Here is a 24,223-nt window from a genome sequence, read left to right as displayed (position 1 = left end):
GGGGAAGTGAAGAGTACAAAACCGAGGACACTTCCTATTCAGGGCCATAGTGAGAAAAGATTCACATGGACACTCCATACTGGAGAAGATCAGTTCTGTTACTGTGGGGTGACAAGCCTACAATACCATCACAACTTGTACCACTACTTATATTGAAGATAAGCTCACCATCTCCTGTGACACTTAGAAGACCTGCAGCCAGGACACCATAAGACTGTAGACTAAAAAGTGTTAAAAAAACAATACCCCAAAGCATCAGGCGAGAAAGATCCTTTACCCCACAGTCAGAAGAACGACCTGCCTCTATAACGCAGTCATTACCCCGACGGCTAAGTTACCACATATTCCTTTAACCCACAAGTAGTTACAACGACTAGCTTTAGGGGGCACATTGTTTGACTGATGTTGGATTTGAAGTCTAAAAAACGTTCCACCTATTGCATAGACTGGAGTTGAAATAGTAATTTACACTATTCTTATGTCCAGCTCTCCCCTAAGGCAAGCCAGTGTAACAACTTGCGTGGTAAAATAACTTGTGGGAATGTTGCAGTCGAGTAGTTACAGGGTTGTAAAGGCATGCAGGGTAAATGTGGGGTTCCCTCATACAATGCATCCACCCTTTTCCATCAAGGCACCCAGGATTTGGAACACAGCCTCATATCTATCATAACTGCCTCAAAGATGTTCCAATTTACTAATGCATTGAAGATGCATCTCTTTAAAGAACACCACATCATGATGCACAATGCAGTAACAGAGCACTTCGGTTTACAGAACCCAGTTACCTTTCCAATCATTCGCTGACTGTATGCTTTTCTTTGAACCTTTACCATCCTCTGCTACCTTTTGTCTAGATTTGTGCTATACAAATACCAGATAAATACATACATTTAGTCCTAGTATCCAATGGTAGGTAGAGAGTGCCTGTATGGTGCCCACACTGGGAAAATGCTCTGTTGTAGAGCCCATCTCCACAGCTGTATTGCCTCTTAACACAGCGGCCAAGACCCCTCACAATCCTCTGTACTAATATGATGAGAGTGGTTGTGTTGACCAAGAGAACCTCAATGGTGCGCTCTGAGATGGAATAAAAGAATGGCATTCAGGGCAAGGTGAACTGTGCGCAGTTCGAGCACAGACACCACTGTTGTGGGAACCACAGGCCCTTCTCTGTGATGCCATTCAGATGAGTGCCCTAGTACAAAGACAGGGTACCCGTAATCACAATAGCCTATGACTGCAGGGGGCCGTAGGGACAACCCACTAAAGGACTGGAGGACCTGATCTGCTAGTGCAGACATGGGAGAACACAGCTGTAAACCTGCACCCAAGCCACGAAAGTCCCCTTATTATGGAACACTATTTTGTCATTCACCACAGAAGGTCCTCATTTGCCACCTGGCATGCAGCCCCAATACGATGCAGGAGGCCTGTCAGGTCAAACAGGTGTAAGATTTTCAGATCTCGGATTGTTATCTGAGCCACACACATCAGAATTAAATCCCAGTTACCTGCAAATCTCTGAGGATGATGAAAAGCCCACATACAGGTTGTATTTAGCACTGTATCTAATAAGGTAAATCTCTGTACGGGGTCAGACTTCCAGACTTATGTTGCTGGTAAAGCCAGAGTTGTGCAGAAGGGTCATGGTGCAATGTAGATTGTCCGTGACAAACACAAGGGACTCTACATTACCTAGCCAATCTTCGAAGCATGGAAATACTGGAACTCCCAACCTTCTTAGTGGAGCTGCCACCACAAGCTTTTCGGTGAACACGTGCAGCATAGTTGTTAGACCAACTAGTAGAACAAAAAGTGCTGGGAACCGACAGTGAACCTCAGGTATCACCTGTAGGCAGGCAGGATTGTCATATGAAAGCAGGCATTCTGAGTGTCAAGCGACACTTGCCAAACTACCAGTGCCCACCCCGAGGGCTAACAGGACCTTGCACGGGGCAGCACTCTCAACGTATCCTGTTGAATGGACAAATTCAAGAATTAAAGGTCAAGAATGGGTCGCAGGGGGCGTGGCTTGGCACCCAAGGGTAATGGCGGCACCTGAGTGAGGCTCTGCCGCGGCTCCGGGGAGGCCTGCTGTTTAGAGTTCCTGGTTTTCGTGTTGGAGGTGATGACCAGATGTCGGAATCCTTCGGCAGTGCTCCGTGACCCCTGAGGCAATCCTGCTTTCACTGGAGATGGCGTAATTTATGACAAGGCAGTGAAGGCTGTTTGCGGCGTTACGGTGGCCATTTCCTGTGGGATGACGCGACACGCTCCGTCTGCAGGAATGTGCGCATCTCCCTCGGCATTTCCCGTTTGGCGGCTGTAGCGGATTCAGGATCCCTCCTGCTGCTGATATGACGTCTGGAGCCCCTTTGAAGTCTCTCTGGTAGAGCATCACTCAAGTTTCTCAAGTGAGTCTACCTGTCTTTATTCTGAGCGCGGCCGCCATTTTAATGCAAACTGGCGCACCGTGCTCTTCATACCAGGACCTGACTTCACCATTTAAGTCTTTCTGGCTCTGCCTGCGTTTTCATAATGCCTCATGATATGCCTCCTCTCCATTGGCACATTGACTATTAGTGCTGTTCTGCTACTGTGTGATTACAACATATTGCTTATCACCTCAGCATTGATGTGGCAGTCATTTTGAACACCTCAAGAGACTTTATTCCATGCTTCATATGTGTACTTAGGAAGTCCTCTACTGGATGGAGACCGCATATACGCATACTTATTCTTGGTCTTGCTGTTTATGGCTTGCTGAGGATCCTATCTGTTTTTGCCTGCTCTCTATACAAGGGTGTGCTTTTACATGGGCACTTTCTATGCGGTGCCCTTTGTCCTGAGAGGCCTGTTTGTCTTTGCTTCTACTGGCTGAGTGCCCATCCCTGTGTGACCTGTGAAGCAGTTAAGACTTCTCAAAATACGCATTTTCCCAATGCTTCTTGCCTATCTACTTTACTTAATGCTGTCTTTGACTCTGCGGATATCGAGGTGAGCGGAAACTTCGATTTTATGTATGCCTCAAGGTCCACTGCATATGTTTCGCCCTGAAGATTGCTGATCCTCCACGTTTAGCGGCTCTTTGAGTTTATTAGTATATGAAAGAAGGGTCCCAGTAGAAATTGATACATTTGCTTGAATTTATTTGCAAAAATTAATTAAAACAGGCAATGTCAATTAATCACAGTGCATGAGCTATCTCATTTAGTAAGTAAAAGTGCCCCAGAAAGGGAAGGGAAGTGGGATAGCGTGATGCTGTGAAGGAGGGATAGTGTGGGAATATAGTCGGTGACAAATCATCTATTGCAAAATTATTTTAAAATGCAATAAAGTTTCGTGGCTTCAGGTTTCTGAGCCCAAACATATGGGGATTATCATATATCCCAAAGCAATTAAATTGTTTCTGTTGACAATGAGGTATTCAAAATCATAGGGGAAAGCCAACAAAACAAATTATGAAAGTAGCCGTCGACGTTTCGACCCCACGCTACACTTGTAGGCGTAATTGTAACCTTACATCGGGGTCTTCATCAGGACAGGGTAGTCAGCAAAAGGGCACTACAATATCTGCTCACGTAGAGCAGACTTCATGGCCTTGGCCAAAATATTCTTGCTGGGCGAGCAGGCTGCATCTATTAGAATAACTTGAATGGAGAAAATCCTGCTCTTGGATATCGCTATATTAGGTGAGGATTAAACCTCGAGTGTGCCGCATCTGATTTGCGTTGTTATCAGCGGGAGCCTGACTGTAGCGAATAGAAGGGGATAGGCGTGTAGTTTGGTCCACCCGAACCTCGAGAGGCCAGAGGGGTTGGACGGTGTTATTTTATCCAAGCGGAGCGTCCGTGAAGATCGCCTCGCGTGTTACCGTATCGTTTAAGAACTGACACGGAGTTCAAGAATTTACGTCTCTCATGACTGCTGGCTGTAAGTTTATTAAGCATGTTTCCTTCTGGCTATGCACCCATTGACGGAGCCCTCCGACTCAATGCAGTAACTTCTTTTTCACATGGATCGTTCAGCTTCTACTCTGTCTGGCGCCTACTTTTAACTTGTGCCTGTTATTTTCAGCAAAGTGCTTCTTCTCAACGTCAATTTTACCTCCCTCTTTTTCAGAAACCTGTTTTGCGGATTTCTCATACCTCATTGCGTCATTCCATCTTACTGCGTAGATAGTCCGTGTTGCGCAGACTGCTCCATTTTCATTTGCTTTTTATGGGGCGACTTAAATCTGTGTTGCGCACACCCTCGAAATCATCTACAAAGGTGGCCTTCGTGAAAAATTCCAAAGTGTTCTCTGCTTTCTCTAAGCTAGAAGACTCTCTCACCTCATCTGGCTCGGACAATATCATGTATCCTCCTCCACCACCATCAGGGAAATCCAACATCAAGAGACTAAAGAAGAATCCCCCCTCGCCACCTAAGCAGTCTGCACCTGTTTCCATGGAACTCTTGTTGGAGGAGATTAGATCTTTCCGCCCCTTATTGGAGGAGATTGGATCTTTACGTCCTTTCATGGAGGAAACTAATGTCAAGCTTCAAGCTCTTAATGACAGTTGGTCTCAAATAGAAACAAGAGTTTCCTCGGTTGAACAGTCTGTTGCTTCCTTCCAAGAGACTTGCACCAAGGTTTCCCATCTAACTTCACAGGTGGATACCCTCCAGAGGCAGGTGGAGGAGTTGGAAAATAGAAATAGGAGCAACAATCTCCTCATCTATGGCCTAGCAGAGGGTCTTGAGGGCACGGACTCAATCACTTTCTTCAAATCCTTCCTCCCCAAGTTACTCCGCTTGCCTGAAGGTACGAGTCTTAATATTCAGCGTGCTCATCACCTGGGTCGCCCACCTGCATCCACTTCCTTATCACAATGACCAAGAGGTGTTATCCTTTACTTTTTGGAGAGTACTCACCTTTTGAAGGTTCTCGCAGCAGCCAAGGCTTCTCCCAAATTAAACTGGTCAGGCTCCTCTTTGTTCTTCGCTCAGGACTATGCTAAGGCGACTGCAAATCGCCGGAAGGCCTTCCTTGGCATGAGAGACTACCTTCGTTCCATGGGTGCTAGATACGCCCTGTACCATCCCTGCTTGTTTAAGGTCACCTACAATAACAAGACGACTACTTATGAGGATCCAGTGAGATTACAGAGCTTCATCAATGCACATAAAACCACCGCCATGGACTCCTCTGGGACCTTCCTCATCTCATCCCGATTGAGCTGTTACTCTGCCTCTTCTTTACTGTTCCTGTTTGCTCATGTTTCTGTCTCCCCTTTACATGATTGTTCTTCGATTGTTACTTGTACTTAGTTGCACAGTTTAACTGTTTTCTGTTCTCTTTTGATGTAGGTTTGTAATCTACTTTATATCTCCCCTCTTTGCCTCCACAGGATTCCTTCCCCGTTTGATGATGTCTCCCCGGCTTCCTGCCTAGCCGACCTTGGATGTTTTGCCTTACCTCTGTGGTCCCCCCCTCCCCCGACTCCTTCTCATCTCTTCCTCCTATAGGTATGTCCATCCCTTGTTTTTTCCTCTTGTTTTGTTTTTTTCCTTCGTCTTGTATTTCGATTTCCTTGCTTGTGCAGAATATGGAATATGCTACTTACCAGTATGCATCTGTTCTTGGCATAGAGGGCTGCAGAGTGGTACATTATGAATAGATCGCCATCTGGTGTTGGGCTCGGATGATTGCACTTTGTTTTTCTCTTGGAGAGTCTTTTGTATCTTGGTGACTCCTCCCTTAGTTGGTAGTGCGCATGGGCATCGGCTCCATCCTTAGATTGTTTTGCCATAGTAGGGTTAGATGGAGTAGTATAGTAGAATACAGATAAGAGTGCCCATGTAAGTGTATCTAAATAAGATAGTGTTGGAACAGACACAGGTTTCCGGGGAGGCTGGGAGGGCATGTACCACTCTGCAGCCCTCTATGCCAAGAACAGATGCATACTGGTAAGTAGCATATTCCGTTCGAGGCATATGGGCTGCAGATGGTACATTATGAATAGACTATACAGCAGTTCTCTCTCTAGCGGTGGTCGCCCGTGTCTGTTGCAACTGTCTGAAACAATGTTTTTAATACTGCTTGTCCCACTCTAGCTTGTTGTGTTGTGTGCACATCTACACAATAGTGTTTTGTGAAAGTGTGCGGTGTAACCCAGGTAGCCGCTTTGCATATGTCATCTAGTGGAATGTTTCCCAGAAATGCCATAGATGCTCCTAGTTTACGTGTAGAGTGAGCTCTAGGAGGAACAGTTAATGTTCTCTTTGCTTTTAAGTAGCATATTTGAATGCATTTTACAATCCACCTGGCAATGCCCGCTTTGGAGATGGGATTGCCTTTATGTGTGGGAGAAAACGCAACAAATAGCTGTTTTGTCTTTCTGAAAGTTTGTGTTCTCTCTATATAGTACAATATGGCCCTCCTAACATCCAGTGTATGTAGGGCTCTTTCCGCTACTGTTTGTGGTTTTGGAAAGAAAACCGGTAATTCCACTGACTGATTGATGTGGAATGCTGAAATAACCTTTGGTAAGAATTTTGGGTTTGTTCTAAGAACCACTTTATTTTGGTGTAGCTGCATAAATGGTTCCTGAATCGTAAAAGCCTGCAGTTCACTTACTCTTCTAAGTGACGTGATAGCTATGAGGAAGGCCACCTTCCATGTGAGGAATTGTATTTCACACCTATGCATAGGTTCAAAGGGTGGCCCCATTAGTCTGGTAAGCACTATGTTTAGATTCCAGACTGGGGAAGGTGGTCTTCTTGGTGGAATGACTCTTTTGAGTCCTTCCATGAAAGCTTTAATTGCTGGTACTTTAAACAATGACAGGTGTTGTCTGTTTTGTAGGTACGCCGCTATGGCTGCTAGATGAACCCTAATAGATGTATATGCTAGATTACATTGTTGTAAGTGTAATAAGTAGCAAATGATTTGTTTAGTGGATGCGTCCAGAGGGTTGATGTGCTTACTGTTACAGTGTATAGCAAACCTCTTCCATTTTGCTGCATAGCATGCTCTGGTGGTAGGACGTCTTGCCTGTTTAATGATTTCCATGCATTCTGGTGGTAAATCTAAATACCCAAACTCTATGACCTCAGGAGCCAGATCGCTAGGTTCAGTTGTTTGGGATCTGGGTGCATTATTTCTCCATGGTTCTGTGTAAGATGCATGGGTAATAATCTTAGCTTTTGATGTGGTACTTGTGAGAGTTGTAGCAGCGTGGTGAACCACGGCTGTCTTGCCCACGTGGGTGCCACTAGTATCCAACCTCCGACTGGTCCCCTTCCGACCCCGACTGGTCCTCTTCTTCCTCGATTTGTTCGTCTCCGAACAGCTCCGGGATCGCCTCCGCCTGCATTCTGGAAGCCTCGTGCCTTCGAGCTCGACGATTTCTGATCGTTAGCTTGGAGGAGAATGCTGCGCAGGCTTCGCAGTCCCTGGATTCGTGTTCAGGCGATAGGCAGAGGTTGCACACCTCGTGTAGGTCCTTGTGTGGGAACTTAGCACCACACGATGGACATTTTTTGAATGGAGTCCTTTCCATGGACTCCGGGCTTGACTGCGCCGAGAAAGGTCTCTTGTTCCTCGACGTAGATCCCAGTTTTTCTCTTCTATTTTGAATTTGTAACGCGTCGGAATGGAAAAGAACGCGTTCGCTAACAATACCGTCGAATTGGAAAGGGAATACGCGCCGAAAAATCACTTTCTTCAGAAGTTGATCTGGAGCGTCTCGATCTTCATCCGAACCCGATGGCGGAAAAAAACAATCTAAGGATGGAGCCGATGCCCATGCGCACTACCAACTAAGGGAGGAGTCACCAAGATACAAAAGACTCTCCAAGAGAAAAACAAAGTGCAATCATCCGAGCCCAACACCAGATGGCGATCTATTCATAATGTACCATCTGCAGCCCATATGCCTCGAACATAATATTTTTCTTTCAGGTTGTATTTATGCTTATCTTCTCTCTCTTCTCAATCTGACCTTCCTGATTTTCTCTCCGCTTTCTACTTTACTCTTTCTTTCTGCACACTATCTCATTCTCGTACATGTTTTCCTTTTTTCTTTCTTCTGACTTTTCAATGCACATTTGTCTTCTTTTTATTTCTTCTTATTCATGGGTCGATATTCTTGTTCTATTTACTCTGTATTTATTGAACTACTATACGTGCTATGTCCTGGAATATAATTTCGTGGAATGTCAAGGGTATAAATTCCCCAATTAAGCGTCAACGCATTTTATCACACCTTGCTAAGTTGAATATTGATATTGCGTTTCTCCAGGAAACCCATCTTTCTGATGTAGAGTCTGCCTAGCTTAGAAGAGGTTGGATGGGTGAGGTCTTCTATTCGCAAGGTGATGGTAAACGCAATGGGGTTGCAATTCTATGCCGAAGATCACTCCCTTTCACAGTCATCTCCCAAGAGTCCGATACTAATGGCAGATGGACACATGTCAGACTATCGCTTAGAGGTGTTCCAATCTCTCTTCTTAATGTCTATGGTCCCACCAATGGTGAAGCCCTTTTTTGGGCTGAATTTTCTCCACGTATCACCCAATTCATGGATGACAATTTTATCCTTGCTGGGGATTGTAACCAACCCTTAGATCCGTTTATAGACAGGAATTCGGACCTCACTTATGTTCCTACTAAACCACACAAACTTTTTTCTCAAGCCATATGCCAACATAAGCTTGTTGACTCATGGCATCTTTGCAATCCGACCTTGCGGGAGTTTACCTTTTACTCTCCGTTTCATCAATCTCAATCGCGGATTGACTACATTTTTGTCTCCCATATTCTTGCTCAAACGCTTCAATTGGTCCAATTTTACTCTCGGATCATGCCCCGGTTGTAGTCAGCCTTGATGTGATCCCTAAGGTTGACGGGCCCAAGAGATGGCGGTTTCACAATACCCTCCTCTTGGATCCCAAGTTCTCCACTTCCTTCACTGCTTTTTTTGATGAATCTTTCTTGTTTAATGATGTTCGCCCATTTCAAAACACACTGTTTAGGACGCTTTCAAGGCAGCTGCACGCGTCTTCATTATTGGATATGTCGCAAAGAAACGCAGGACTGCTCGCTAATTCACTAAAACTCTCCTCCATGACATTAAGCGATTGGAACACGTCTATTTCACCTCACGTTCCCAAGATAGTCTGACAGCTCTAGTTGCTGCTAAGATTAAATTCAATGAAAAGTCTCCTCAAGATGCTTCCTTATATTTGCTAAAGTCAAGCGCTAAGTTTTATGGTGGTAGAAATAAAGCTGGTAAAATCCTTGCCAATTACTTAAAGTTCAAGCATAACAAGATGAATATTGAATCGGTTTTTGACACCAATGCTCACTTACAGCACAAAGACGCCGATATCCTTGCTGCATTTTCCCGCTTTTATGAGACTCTTTACACCTCTGACACCCAACCTTCTCTTCCCTCTCTCACACATTTCTTCTCGACCATACAAAAGCCTGCACATTTCCCTCTCGATCTCTTTTTGAATACTGACATTTCACAGAAAGAATTGCTCATCGCACTCCAGCGTCTCAAACTCAATAAAGCCCCTAGACCAGACGGTTTTACCGTTGAGTTCTATCTTCATTTCTCCAAGCTATTGATTCCCAAATTGCACTCCCTTCTCAATACTTTTGTTGAATTAGGTGCCTCCTCAGGGACCTTTTCGGACGCTCACATTTGTTTAATACCCAAGCCGGGAAAAGATGTGCAGTATTGCAAGAATTACAGGCCCATCTCCCTTGTCAATATTGACTATAAACTCTTCACTAAGTCATTGGTTAGCTCATTTACTTCCTGATCTCCTAGGCGAAGAGCAATCTGGTTTTGTTAAAGGTCGTTATATCACCGATAACACCAGGCTTTTATTTAACATACTGTTGAAATCATCCCATCTCCAACATTCTCTTGCAGCGATAGCCCTGGATGCTGAGAAGGCGTTTGATAGGGTCGAGTGGCCCTATCTCTTTCACACTCTTGGATGGTTTGGCTTTGGTCCTAAATGTATTTCCTTAGTTTCATTGTTGTATTCTCACCCACGAGCTGCAGTCTATGTGAATGGCCAAATTTCCCCCTACTCCGACCTTGGTAGAGGAGTTCACCAAGGCTGCCCCCTTTCACCTTTCCTTTTCAATCTCGCTTTAGAACCTTTCTTGTCCAAGCTTTGCCAGAACCCCAACATTCATGGTTTTCAGACCGCGGAGTCTTCCATTAAACTTGCTGCATACGCCGATTATATTTTACTCTTCATCTCGAATCCCACTGTCTCCATCCCTGCTTTCCCAGAGGAAGTGCGGAATTATTCCTCAATTTCTGGTTATAGGCTCAACAATGATAAGTGTGAGATTTTACCACCGACAAAGTTCACCTTTAAGCCTGATTTCAGTGCCTTCAATTTTGCCTGAAGCCCCTCCCACATTAAATATTTAGGATTGCACATCACCCCTTCCATACCTGACACCGTCTCCTTATGCCTGACTAAATGTACTCAGAAAATATCCGATCTTACAGCTAGATGGCACCTTCTCTACATGTCTTGGTGGGGTCGTTTGGACACTATTAAGATGATGTTATCCCCCATCATTTTATACACAATCTCTAATACCCCTGTCCTGATCCCAGCCAATTCTTTTAAGAAAATCAAATCGATCTTATCCTCCTTCTTATGGCATAATAAAAAACCCAGAATGTCCCTTGCCAGGCTCATTCGCCCGGCCTCTGAAGGTGGAGTTAATTTTCCGGACTTCCCAGCCTATCAGAAGGCTTTTTTGTTGCGTCAAGCTTCCTTTTGGTTGCAAGATCCTGCTTCCCCATGTCCTCTATGGACTAAGGTTGAGCGCCTCTTCCTCTCCCCTTTCTCCTTCGCTGAAAATATCTCTTTTTCACACAAACCCTCCTCGATTCCCACCCCCATTCATAAATTTACTGTCAAACTCCTCTTATCCTCTAATCCCACCCCCCCCCCCCTACGTCTGTTGCTGATTTTCTCTCATCCACTATTTGGCATAACAAGTACCTTTTAATCCATCGTAAACCCTTTTATTGGAGATCTTGGAGGTCCAAGGGACTGCTCTGGATTTCGCAACTCTTCTCACATTCCACCTTTTTGCCTTTCCACACCCTTTGTCCCACCTTTGATTTGCCCTCATCCTTTGCTCCCAAATACCTCCTACTCAAAGCAGCGGTTATGGAGGTCTACACAAGACTCTTGCAAACATACTCTTCCTCTATTTCTCCTGACCCTACTCTCCGACTTCACTCTACCCTACGAGCTATTCCTAAAGCTTCTACTTTCTACAGGCACCTTCATGCACATACACTTACCAGGCCCAAGTCTAAGGTGGAGGAGCAGTGGGAACATGACCTTTCCACATCATGGCCGGTTTCCTTTTGGGACAAGATTTGGACAAAGGTCCGTAAAACATCAAGAGCGGCGTCCTTGACACAATCCATGTTTTTCATTTACAATCGATTGCTTCACACTCCTTCTGCCCTTAACAAGCGTTTCTCTGCCACTCTAGATGTTTGTTGGTCTTGCTCCTCACCTAATGCTACCCTGTTTCATATGTTATTTCTTTGCAAGCATGTACATGATTTTTGGTTACAGGTCTGGGCTCAAATTAATGTCATCTTCCATACCTGTATTCCCTTGTCTCCAACACATCTCTTTTTGGGAAGTCTTTCCCCTTGTTGGGATGGGACTGATCTTCATGTTCGTATTGTTGATTTGCTACTGGCTGTTGCATTTCAGCAGATTACTATTAATTGGAAAACTTCCTCTACCATTTCTTTCAGAGCATGGTGGTATAATGTATGTCATAATCACAGACTTGATACTGCTTTTGTTTTCCCTGCCCAGTTGGCAGTCAAACGTGTGGATCCCTGGCTTCCTGTCACAATGTATTTAGATAACTGTACAACTCGTTCATTCTGTCCAAGACCTGCTCAGCAGGAAGTCTCCAAACCCCCCTGATGCCCTTGTCATTTCCTTTCTTTTTCAACATTATTACTTGCATATCCTCGTTTGTATTTGATTTGTTGTTTAATCATTGTGCCCTTTCTTTTTACTCATTAATGCCCATGATAAGTTTGTTGTTGTTTCCTCAATTATAAAGTTTATTCTGATTTTTCTTCCTATGCTTCCCCTTCCCTCCCCGTTTTCCACATAATTCTTTTGCTGTATTTTGTATTGATACCTTATATATTATGTTTAATAAACTTTTATTGAACTTAAAAGAATGGGTCTCAAGCCTCTGTCCTTATTGGGCAACAAGAAATATAGCAAATTCCTATGCCTCTTTTCTCCAATGGCACCATCTCTAAATTGGATCAGTTGTAGCAGCTGCTGCTGAAGGGGCTGCACCCTGAATCTTCCTAAACTGTGTTGTTTCACCAGTCATTCCCAAGAATGTTTATGTGACTCAATTATTTATAAATCACTAAAGGAAGGAGACATCATTCTTACCAAAGAGTCATTCACCATTAAAATGACATGTGCATTCAAGTCAGAATGACATCTCCCGAGAAGCCTGAGCAGCATATGCATTCATAGCAGCAAAGGGGAATGACCATCAACCGATCCCCCATATCAGCAGCGAACAAGCTGCACTTCAGGATTTGTTTGAAGGCATCCAGGCAGTCTTTGACCATATCTGAAAACAGATTTTCCACGGGGTCAGGAAACGTGATGAAAGTATTTTTTTACTATCTTTAGAGAGGCATTCTGATCTGAGACTGCCATGACAACAGGTAGAAAACTTTTCCTTCTCAGCTGGATAATGTCTGCTGATTTTGAAAGTGAGTGTGATCAATGGGTGGTGCTGGCAAAGCATTTGCTTCTTTGAGAACTGTACCGAGGCTGGGGCATGTGGTGGTGAAACCTGGGGGCAACGCACATAACTGAGTCCCTTAATAGTCCTAGGAACATTAATTTGAGGAAAAATAACTCCTCTCAATTCTAGGGCACGTTTGTATTTGTAATGGGTAGATCAGATATCGTTCTGTTCAGTCGACTGAATGAGACAGGTATTTCTTTGGTGTGTCGTCAGAGGCCTCAGCCAAAAATAATTTGGCCTCCCATTCTCCGATGAGCTTCGGGTGCATTGAGGAGCAGGAATCTTAGGCCAATGGATTTTGGTTGGAGACAAGACACCACATACAGCCTATCATGCTGATCTGAAAAAGATGTCTTTCTAACAGCATGTACAAGAGCTTTTAAACCCCGGAAACCTTACAAAGATGCATTTTACCTAGTCACTGTTGAAAGCTGAGGACTTTCACTGGGGAGGCACAGAGAGCTCTGGAACCATGTCGATAGGATGTAGAAAAAACTGAAAATGGCCTAACGTGCCAGTCGGTATCTTACATCTTGGGCAAGCAAAGTCCCAGATGATGTCACATTGAACCACAATTGCCAAAAGTGGACATATGTTGCTGGGGGAACATGTATTTGGATGCAAATTGGAACTTGAAGGATATTCTTAAAGCTAGAAATCTGCAGGAAAAAATAATATACATTGGAACAACATCTTTCAAGTACCCAAAAAAAGGACACACCCAAGCCAAACTTTTCGAAGTCTCAATAGGTTTTTCATTTTCAATCACTTTCAACCCCCCTGATGGAAATGATGACAGGATAATGGGATTGTATCTGCTCTTCCCATCAGAACCACCTCCATTTTTTTCTCTATATACCTGCCTAACCTTTAGATATGCTTCAGTGCCCTAATACATTACCAATCTATTGAGGGTTAGGAGGGATTTATTTTTATTTATTATTATTTATTTGTAAAGTTTTATATAGCGCGAACAAGATCCAGAGGGATATCAGAGCGCTTTACAATAAATTGGTAGAGAGCTCTCTTGTGTGCAGCTCACTTTACTAAATTAGAAACTTCTGATTGGTTGAAAAAAGATACGTAGCCCACAATTTAGAGTGTATATTCGAGAAGAAATCTGTGCATTTTCAGGGATGGCTTGGGACAGGCAATGTGGCATTAGACTGTCTCTAATTGACACCACATTGTTTCATAAGACCCATGTTGGAGAGCCTCATCCTTAAAGATGCCCATCATAGGGCAGGGCTGCACTACTCTGACTCAGTCTTTCTAAATTAGGACAGGAGCAATGAGGTAGGCTGGTGTTAGGAGTAGATGGAAGTCTGGAATAGCACAGCAATCTTCAGAATGTTAATGGCTTTGATCGAGGCGATGCAAGCCTTGTATAGTGGGAAGCATGCTGCAGGGAACTTTCAAAGTGGTGTTGAAACACAAAATTACTCAGCAGTTAACTTATTCTACTGTTTTAAAGAGCCCTGCCATGATCAAGCTGAACTGGGGTGGGTAAACAATCTGTCTTTCGTTCAGTTTATGGCCTATTGAGAGTGGGGCAGTTAACCAAGAATTTATCAGACACAAGTAATGGCTATTGCCATTTCTGCCTGGATTGCTTGATCACAGAGCAAGCTAAGTATGGCGGTGGTCTAAATTTCAAGCCACCAGATAGACTGAACTATTGGAGACACCAGATGGAAGTATTCTACTAGTTGTCAGAAAGTGGTATCCCTGCATTGGTGGATATTTTGCAACTACCCTTTTCACAGGACATGTAAAGAATTCTAACTGTTCTCAATGCAAAGATAACATCTCCCCTAGAAAGAGGGAGCTCCAGCCTTGAGCTGTCCGTATTTTCCTCATTTAATTTTGTTCATTACGGAATGTTCTACATTAAACTGAAATCATAGCGAATGTTGTTCTTATTTGGAGGACTCATGCTTGGCAACCATCCTTGTTAGATTTAGGTCTAAATTATCCTGTCCTTGTGCTGGTCCTTCCATCTCTTTCAGAGGTCAGAGAAAACCTCATTGTTCAGCGGGAGGCTCTGTGGATGCAAGGGAATGGTAGGTTTCAGGAGAACATGCCATTTGAGACCTGCTAGTAACATTTAGAATGCTTGGGCCTCAGGGATGATCAGAGGCTATTGTTCTGCATGGTGGAATGGTCTCATGGGTGTAGGACACATTCTGGATATTTCATTTCTGCGAATGTGGTGATTCATTTTCTGTCTTCCTCTTTGGTAGCTAGGAGAAAGTCATGAACTGTTATCATTTGCAAAACAATTATTTCGGCATGGAATGGAATAAAAGGTTATCAGTGTGCCAGTTTCTTTCAGGTGGAAAACCTCTAAATAGCTTTAGACTCTGTATACCCCATTTGGAATGGGGTCCTCAAGCCTTTGAGGAGCTGGCCTGATATGATAAAAAAAATCTGGCTATAAAAGGGATCTTTCAAGCTACAGTGATGCTATTCTGTCTTCTCTTGTTTTTAAAGAGTATCAGACATCAAGATTGTATATGTTTCTGTATAGGTATTTATTCGAGAAGGAATGTGATGACGTGATTTTCTTCTTGTCAAGGAGGAAAAAACCCAGCAGGACTTCCATTTTGTATCCAGCTTTTCTAGGCACTGTTAGGGTGTCTGCTTGACTGCTACATATTACAAAAGCTGAAGTGCAGTAACCATGAACCCTTCCCACCTCCTAACTTAGTTTAAGATGCCCTTAAATGCATTTCTTCTCTCCCGCTGCAAAATGTTTCTGGAAACTTAATGACTGATGTGAGGTTCAATGCACTAACGTTTGGCACTCGCTTTGTCAAAACTGCTTAAGTCAATGACCTACGGATTTTGTGGTTTGCAGACATGTCTAGTAAATCTATTATTATGCATTTACACTTAACAACTGTTTAGAAAACTGTGGCAAACACAGTAACAGGACTTTGAAATGGCGTAAAGTGCATGCTAGTGCGAAGTTAATTCATACCATAGGTAAACACATTGTAATGTCATCTAAGATGCCATCATGAACACCCACCAGATTTGAACACTCATGATTTTTGCTCTAGCCTGAGTGGCTACATGTTTCTTATCTTTCATCCTACATATTGGAAATGAGTTGCTATCCGCAGGAATCTGTGTCTGTCACAACCTATGCTCAAGCTAGTTCCTGTCAGGTTGCAGCTTGAAAAAGATGAAGACAAGATTACATGGAAGGAGTCCTATCATTTTATCTTCTTTGTCATCTGCTCAGATTATGTTGACTTGTGATGTTGCTGCTGGGTAAAAATTATCACACTCACAAACCAAACACCCATCCTGAAGAATACTCGATTGGTGATTACCAAACATGCAAAAAGCGCTCAACTCACTGAGTCATCTTGCTGGACTACTGCCCGTATTTAAGTCCTTGGGGTGGGCTTTTAGTGATTAAGGAGAAAGGGCAGGAAATAGTGAAGACAAACTATGTCAGAGGCTGAACATAACAGCCAGCAAAGTTTGTTCAAGGTTTCTAAGGTATAATGATCCAGTATACCTATTATTCTAACATATTTTGCACCAGACAGAAGCTTTGATAGCCCCTGCTTTGTTAATGCCATAACAACTATAGAACTTCCTCATTTAACAGATGTAAAACAAATTTGAGTCTTACACTCAGCAAATAGTAAATCATGCTTAATGTTAACACATAATGACATAATATAAGGCAATAAATTACAATTGTGAAGAAAATAGGCACAAGAAATGCTGCATCCACAGATGAAAATTTGAATAAATGTAAGACATATACGTTTAAGTGTTACTATATATAATTTGTGTCCTACCTCTACTTCTGTTGGCGCATAGAGATAGTTGAAGAACACTGAACACTTTTTGTGCATTCTGTCAATACATTCCCATATACAAATTCCTTTCTTGGAATGCTTATCTCCTTTATCGTCAAATAACGTTCCTAAAATAATCATAGATCAAAAACATCATAATAAAACAGAATGCTTTAAAACACTTGAAACTGCTGCATAAAAACTGAAAACCAATATAAAAAGAAATATGTTGCCTAAAGATGGTGGTTCTTTTCTGTTTTTTTAGAAGACTTTACTCACGGTTTTGTAGAATAATGTGAATATTGCAGGCATCTTCTAAATCACATTATTGTGATACTTATTTCACATGAAAAAAAAAAGAATCTTTGGTCGAATTTCTAGGCTTATTTCCTTGTTACCTGAACTATTCCCACCAATGACCAATGAATTAATATTTCTTCTTTTATATGTTAGGCCCTATGGTAGACTGTGTAAGAGAATATAGCTATTACGAAAATATAACATTACAGAAACATACCAAAATGAAGAAAGCAGAATTTCTTTTTAAGCAACCGCCTGGGGAAATCATGGATTGTTATTATGTTTCGAAGCTTGAATTTTACGACTCCTATTTATTGCCTACTATAGCAGCGACTGCTTAGCTTATCCCCATCTTGGCTTGGACCCTGCACCACCAGAAACAATGGAAGAAGAACAGGTCCTGGGCACATGCTAATGAGGCACGTGGTCCTGCTGTCGGGACTCGAAGTTGCGTGCAAAATGAAAATTACGTGAGAGTTCAAATAAACGTCAAGCAAAAATGTTCATGTTGGTGAAGAATATTTATAAGTCAATTGTTTATAATTGTTTATAAGTCAGTACAGAAAATAATAGCCAGCCGACACGTGTTTCGTCACACCGTGAAGGGGATGTGACTCATCAGGGCTGGAGGCTAGGTGTGATCCAGATCGTGGTGGTGGTATCAGGTATAATGCCGCCCACGTGTGTAAAAACCAGGTAATAGGACGCCGGTATCCATTACCCGGACCTCTCACGCCGTTCGAACGCACATACCTGATGCATCTCCTCCACCTGAGGTACCTCCCAGAAGCTCTGGATGCACGTTCTCTGGACTTCATTTCCCCCTTTTGACGAGCGGTGTACCCGGCGTCCTATTACCCGGTTTTTAAACAAGTGGGCAGCATTATACCTGATACCGCCACCACGATCTGGATCACACCTAGCCTCCAGCGCTGATGAGTCACGTCCCCTTCACGGTGTGACGAAACACGTGTCGCTGGCTAATATTTTCTGTACTGACCAACAATTGACTTATAAACATTCTTCACCAACATGAACATTTGTGCTTGATGTTTATTTGAACTCTCACGTAATTTTCATTTTGCACGCAACTTCGAGCCCTGACAGCAGGACCACGTGCCTCAATAACATGTGCACAGGATCTGTTCTTCTTCTATTTTGGTTTAGGCCTTCCTACACCACTGCAGGGGTTGTTTTTTCATTGGGTTTGTGTCCCCCTGTCCTGTTCTGCACCGCGTGCCTACTGCACGAACATTTCAATCCAGTGATCACACTGCTTAGAGCGCCACTGCTTCCTGTTCTCTCAACTCAAACCCATTCTCTCTTTATAAACCACCAGAAACAATGATCTGTCACACCTAACTCAAAGTGACTACTGAAGAAAAGCAATAACATTAATGTGTACAGCTTTATTATAAAAGTTGGATATAAGGCGTTCTACCACTAAATCGTCATACTACGAAATCCCAAAACACGCATCAAAGAAAAAGTGAATCTTCAGTTTTGTATACAGCATTAATAAAGGGTGCCAGCCTGCATCTGAGTACATTCAGTTTCAGCAGATCATTGAGGAGATGCGCCTTAAAATAAAGCGATCTTCCCAAACTTTTACCGGCAGGTAGGAGGAAGGGCATAAAACAGTGTTTCATAAGAGATAATTCAACCACTAGATCACATCTCCTGTACTACAATGATGAGGCCATTCTGTATCCTTCTGCAATGTTAATTAAATATTTTATGTCATCAAGTATGGTTATTTGGGAGACTAGTGGTTGGCATTCTAGAGATATTACAGTTTACGCATGGCAATCTCAATTCACTCCAGTTTGGTGATAGTAAACTGTCATATTCAAAGAGAAACCAATTGATTATTGTAAACGATAAATAAGAAGTGACATACCTGCAAATACAAAGCTAAATATAAAGGTGAATGGAAGTTTACAAAGTCTTGTAGTCTTGCACAAAATATATTAAACATAACGCGTACATATTAAAACTAAAATAAGAAGAAAAGAGGTTTACCTGTAATTTTAACTTTATTTTAGATACATCTCCATTGAAATCATAAGCACATAATTATCCAACCCATGCACAGGATCTGGGAGCACTTTTTATTTTGACAAGATATTAAAATAGTAAAAAAACAATTTTATAAATAAAATACTTTTTGATACCCTGTTACAGGCTACAGTGACCAATTTGCATTTGATTTCTTTACAATACATATCAATTTTAATTTGTAAAAATTCACTTCAAGTATAGTGACAAGAAAAAACGTGTTCACAAGCATTTTAAAAGGACCAGTGAGAGAACAGCAGGACAATGGAGCTAAAAAGGCAGCACTCTAGAGAAGTTAGAAAACGGTCACAGCTCCTTTCAGGAAGCGCACTCTACCAGTATCCCACCATGTCTTGTCAGAGGCAGTTGCTTGTCTTTATTTTTTATTGGAAACTTCGGATACTGCCCTTCAGGCAAACTATGTGTTTCTTCTTCTACTCAAGAGGTGGGTGGATCACCTGTTTTGATGGATTTCAATATCCTCATGACCATTTTGTTCTTCTGGAACAATGTGCAGGGTTCATAGGAGCCTAGGTCTTGAATTCCGTTTGCTTGGAGGTCAGATATGAGCGCCACTAAAAAGCAGCCTTCCACTAAGCATGCTTTAAGGAGGCCTGATTTCTAGATTCATTCAGAAGGGAAGCTCATGAGTTGTAAGTTCCGAAGGGGGAGATGGTGTCTTAAAGAAGAAAAAACTTTATTGCTTTCCAGAAAATAGTAGGTACTCTAAAGAAAGAGGGTTGCAAAGGATAATTCTGTAAGCTGTATGAGCAGCAAGATGCAACAGTAAAGAAGAGAACAGCAAACCATATTTGGCAAATAAAGTAGGTAGGGAAGTACAGCTTCTTCATTACACTTCATGCGATCAATGTTTTTCTGCACAGATTAGGTGCAGAATCCCTTCCACTTGAAATCATAGGAACCACTTTTAAAAGGTGACTTGACTTCCTTTAAAATTGTCCATACACTCTTGAGAACAGTTCACGTGACCATATTGTCTGAGTTCAGATGCCATGCACCAAACTCTAGTATAGAAGGCTGGAATGCAGGGTCTGATCCTTCAACCTCTGGTCTACAAGGACAACTCTTGTGTAGTTATCCTGACAGGGAAGGAAGATCAGAGAAATGTGACAGTTAAAAATCACAGAGGCACCACTAGAATGGCCTCTCCTACTTATGAGTACAATACTCACTTTTGAGTACATTAGCTTGACGATGACCGATGGGAGTAGGGGTATTGGAGAAAAAAGGTGTACAGAAACGTTCCTAATTAGCCAACCAAAATTCCCTTTGGTTTCTGGTTCTTAGTACCTGAAGGTAAAGTCTGGGATTTTGTGGTCTTCTGCATCTGTAAAAAACAAAAAATCAGCAGAGGATAGCACCATTCGTAGAACACATAAGTTAACATGATGTTTATGTAGGACTTTCTCGTGATTCTCTTGAGAGACTTTGTCAAATGAATCAGACTGCATTTCGCACACTTGGGAGGTGAACTGCTGTGACCTGAACGTGTCTGGCTATCAACCATCTTCAGATTGTTTGTGCTTCGAGGGAAATAAGTCTGGATATTGTAACTCCCGCTTTTGGAGTTAATGATTTATTCTTGTATTGCCCATGTGCACAAGCTTTATCTTTTTTGCTAGAAGAAACAAATGAATGGCAGATTTGACTGCTCTAAATTTCAGTACATTAACATGTTACAGACCTTTTTTAGACTGTGTCCCTTGGACCAGATGGTCATTTGCCTGGCTTTCCAGCTCTGTAGAGTTGCATCTGTGATGACTGTTTGAATTGGAATGTGGTAGTGAAAAAAGAAGACTCCTTTCAGCAGTTGTTCTGCCCTGCACCACCATGGAAATGATGCACAAGTTACTACTTGTGTAACGATATATCTGTAAGAGACATTAGTTAGTGATAGATTCCTTACCTTAGAATATCCCCAGGCGTCAGACTGGATCCGGAAACTTTTGCGTAGCAGTACCCTTGCGCGTCGGTAGGCGTCGTCTGCGGCTCCGCGTCCGTCGTCGGCGCCGTGATGACGTCGTCTGAGTACTTAGACGCCGCCTCTGCGTGCTGACGTCAGTTCTTAGCCACAGCTTTTCCGCGCTAGAAGCGTAGAGCCATGACAAAAACCAACACTTGTGCCATGAAACTAGGGCCCTGAAAGGGGATGACCTTAACCCTAGATATCGGTTCTCAGAACGGGGAGGATGGGTCGGTCGGTAAGGAATCTATCACTAAATAATGTCTCTTACAGATATATCGTTACACAAGTAGTAACTTGTGCATCTGAAAGAGACACGTTAGTGATAGATTCCTTACCTTAGAATAGATACCCCAGCAATACCATCCCCGTGGTGGTGGGTCTGCGAACCAATAATCACACCAGAAAGTCCTGGAGGACGGAGCGGTCAAAGTGGCCGTCCCTCCGGTCTTGACTGTCCAGGCAATAGTGTCTTGCAAACGTGTGCAGCGAGGCCCGCGTAGCCGCCTGGCAAATGTCCTGCAAGGGCACACCTCGGCCCAAGGCAGTTGTAGTGGCCATGGCTCGAGTAGAATGAGCCGTAAGGCCAGCAGGTGGTTCCTTCTTAGCCAAGGAGTAACACGCCTGGATGCACAAGATAATCCACCGGGAGATGGTCCGCTTGTGCACCGCTTTCCCTTTCTTAGCGCCCGCGTACCCAACAAAGAGTTGATCATCCACCCGGAACGGTCGTGTGCGATTCAGATAAAATGAGAGCGCACGTTTTGGGTCCAGACGGTGGAGCCTCTCCTCCTCTCTCGAGGGGTGCGGAGGCAGAAAGAAGGTGGGCAATGTGATGGATTGCCCAATGTGGAAGGCAGTGACTACCTTGGGTAAGAAGGAGGGCCTTGTCCGTAACACAACCTTGTCCGGATGGACTGAAAGGAAAGGAGGCTTACAAGATAGAGCCTGGAGCTCACTCACTCTCCTGGCAGAGGTGATGGCTACCAGGAAGGCAGTCTTCAAAGAAAGAAGGCGAAGAGTACAGTTGTGAAGTGGCTCAAAGGGAGCGCACATCAGAAAAGTAAGAACCAGGTTCAAGTCCCACTGAGGCATCACGAAGGGAACAGGAGGAAACGTATGAGTGATGCACTTCAGGAATCAATTAACGATAGGGGACTTGAACAAAGAAGGTTGGTCAGGCAGCCTCAGAAAGGCTGAAAGAGCTGAAAGATAGCCCTTGACAGTGCCCAGAGCAGAGCCCTGCCGGGCAAGAGAGAGAAGAAAGAGGAGAACCTCCGAAAGAGGGGCATTGAGGGGATCCACAGCCTTTGCTGTGCACCATGCCACAAATTTGTTCCACCTGCAGGCGTATACCGACTTTGTGGAGGGAAGCCTGGCTGCCAGAATGATGTTACAGACTTCAGGAGGCAAGTCAAATGGCCTCAACTGTCGCCGCTCAATCTCCAAGCATGGAGGTCGAGACTGGACAGGTTCGGGTGGAGGACCGTCCCCTGCTGCTGCGACAGAAGGTCCTCCTGAAGAGGCAGACGAACCGGGGGATTGACTGACATACTGAGTAGCTCGGGATACCAGTACCTTCGTGCCCAGTCCGGAGCCACAAGGAAGACTTGTGCCCGGTCGCGCTTGATCTTCTTCAGCATTCTGGGCAGAAGTGGTATAGGCGGAAAGGCGTACAACAGACCGCAGGTCCACTCGCGACGAAAAGCGTGTCAGAGCGAGTGCCGCCTTGGAAATTCCAACGCGCAGAACTGATGACATTGCGCGTTCTCTTCGGTGGCGAATAGATCTAACCAAGGCTATCCCCATCGCAGAAAGAGGCCTTGCGCCTTGTCCGAGTTCAGACGCCATTCGTGATCCATCGAGCACCGAAGTCTGAGTTCGTCCGCCCTGGCGTTCAGAGAACCTGCCAGGTGTTGAACCATCAGAGACACGCCCTGATGTTCCAGCCATTGCCAGAGGCGCAGAGCCTCCTGGCAAAGGGTCCACGACCCCACTCTGCCCTGTTTGTTGCAGTACCACATGGCGGTAGTGTTGTCCGTGAACACCTGCACTGCACTCCCTCGGACAGACGGGAGGAATGCCTTCAGTGCCAGACGAATCGCCCGCAGCTCCAACAGATTGATATGGAGCCGGGACTCCGCCGGAGACCAGAGTCCTCTGATCTCCGCCTCTCCCAAGTGGCCTCCCCAGCCCTGGAGGAACGCGTCCGTCACAACTACGTGCTCCAGTTGGGGAAGGGAGAGGGATCTGCCGTTGACCCAATCGCGGTCCGTGAGCCACCACTGCAGTTGTCTCGCAGTGCCCTCTGAGATCAGGACATGGTCGGACAGGTTGCCCTGATGCTGGGACCACTGAAACTTCAGGTCCCACTGTAGAGCCCGCATCCGCCACCGTGCGTGATGCACCAGAAGGATGCAGAAGGCCATCAGCCCCAGAAGCTGCAGCGTCAACCTGAAGAAACTCGGGATAAAGGCCCGAAGATCGGAATCAGAGCCTGTATATCCCGAACCCGCTGTTCGGGCGGGTAAACCCGAAACTGCGCCGAGTCGAGAACCTCTCCGATGAAAAGGAGCTTCTGAGAGGGGCACAGGTGTGACTTCGGCACATTGATGGTAAATCCCAGCTGGTGCAGGAGATCCGCCGTAGTCTGGAGGTGGCAGACTGTCTGGGGCGAGCCCGCCTTCAACAACCAGTCGTCTAGGTAGGGGAAGACTGACATCCCTAACCTGCGCAGATGAGCTGCGACCACCGCCATCACTTTCGTGAACACCTGTGGGGCGCTGGTAAGGCCGAAGGGGAGCACGGTAAACTGAAAGTGCTCGTGGCATACCGTGAACCGCAGGTAACGCCGGTGGGCCGGCAGGACGGGGATGTGGAAATACGCGTCCTGCAAGTCCAACGCTACCATCCAGTCTCCTGGATCTAGAGAAACTAAGACCTGAGCCAGTGTCAGCATTTTGAACTTCTCCTTCCGGAGGAAGCCGTTGACGTTCCTCAGATCCAAGATAGGGCGTAGGCCCCCTTTGCCCTTCTTGGGTACCAGGACGTAGTGGGAGTAGCAACCACGTCCTACTTCTGGCCCAGGAACACGCTCGATGGCCCCCTTGGCCAAGAGGGCCGACACTTCCTCCTGCAGGAGCCGCAAATGATCCCTCCAATACGCGGTGGTGTTGCGGTGGTATGGCTTGAGGGGTCGTCTCGAAG

At 44.4% G+C, this 24,223-nt stretch overlaps 1 protein-coding gene across 5 annotated transcripts in view; it reads right to left on the bottom strand.

Annotated features, from left to right (window-relative positions):
• SBF2 (SET binding factor 2) overlaps nucleotides 1–24,223 on the bottom strand; it is a 2,158,806-nt gene that overhangs the window by 204,233 nt on the left and 1,930,350 nt on the right. For all 5 annotated transcript variants that reach the window (XM_086955965.1, XM_086955960.1, XM_086955962.1 and 2 more), the window contains one exon: nucleotides 16,675–16,802. In XM_086955965.1, the coding sequence (XP_086812091.1) occupies nucleotides 16,675–16,802 (128 nt within the window). The remainder of the gene's footprint in view (nucleotides 1–16,674; nucleotides 16,803–24,223) is intronic.

The sequence above is a fragment of the Lissotriton vulgaris genome, chromosome 2_1 (genome assembly GCF_964263255.1).
Source record: "Lissotriton vulgaris chromosome 2_1, aLisVul1.2, whole genome shotgun sequence".
NCBI lineage: Eukaryota > Metazoa > Chordata > Amphibia > Caudata > Salamandridae > Lissotriton > Lissotriton vulgaris.
This window is presented reverse-complemented; position numbering and strand designations above follow the sequence as displayed.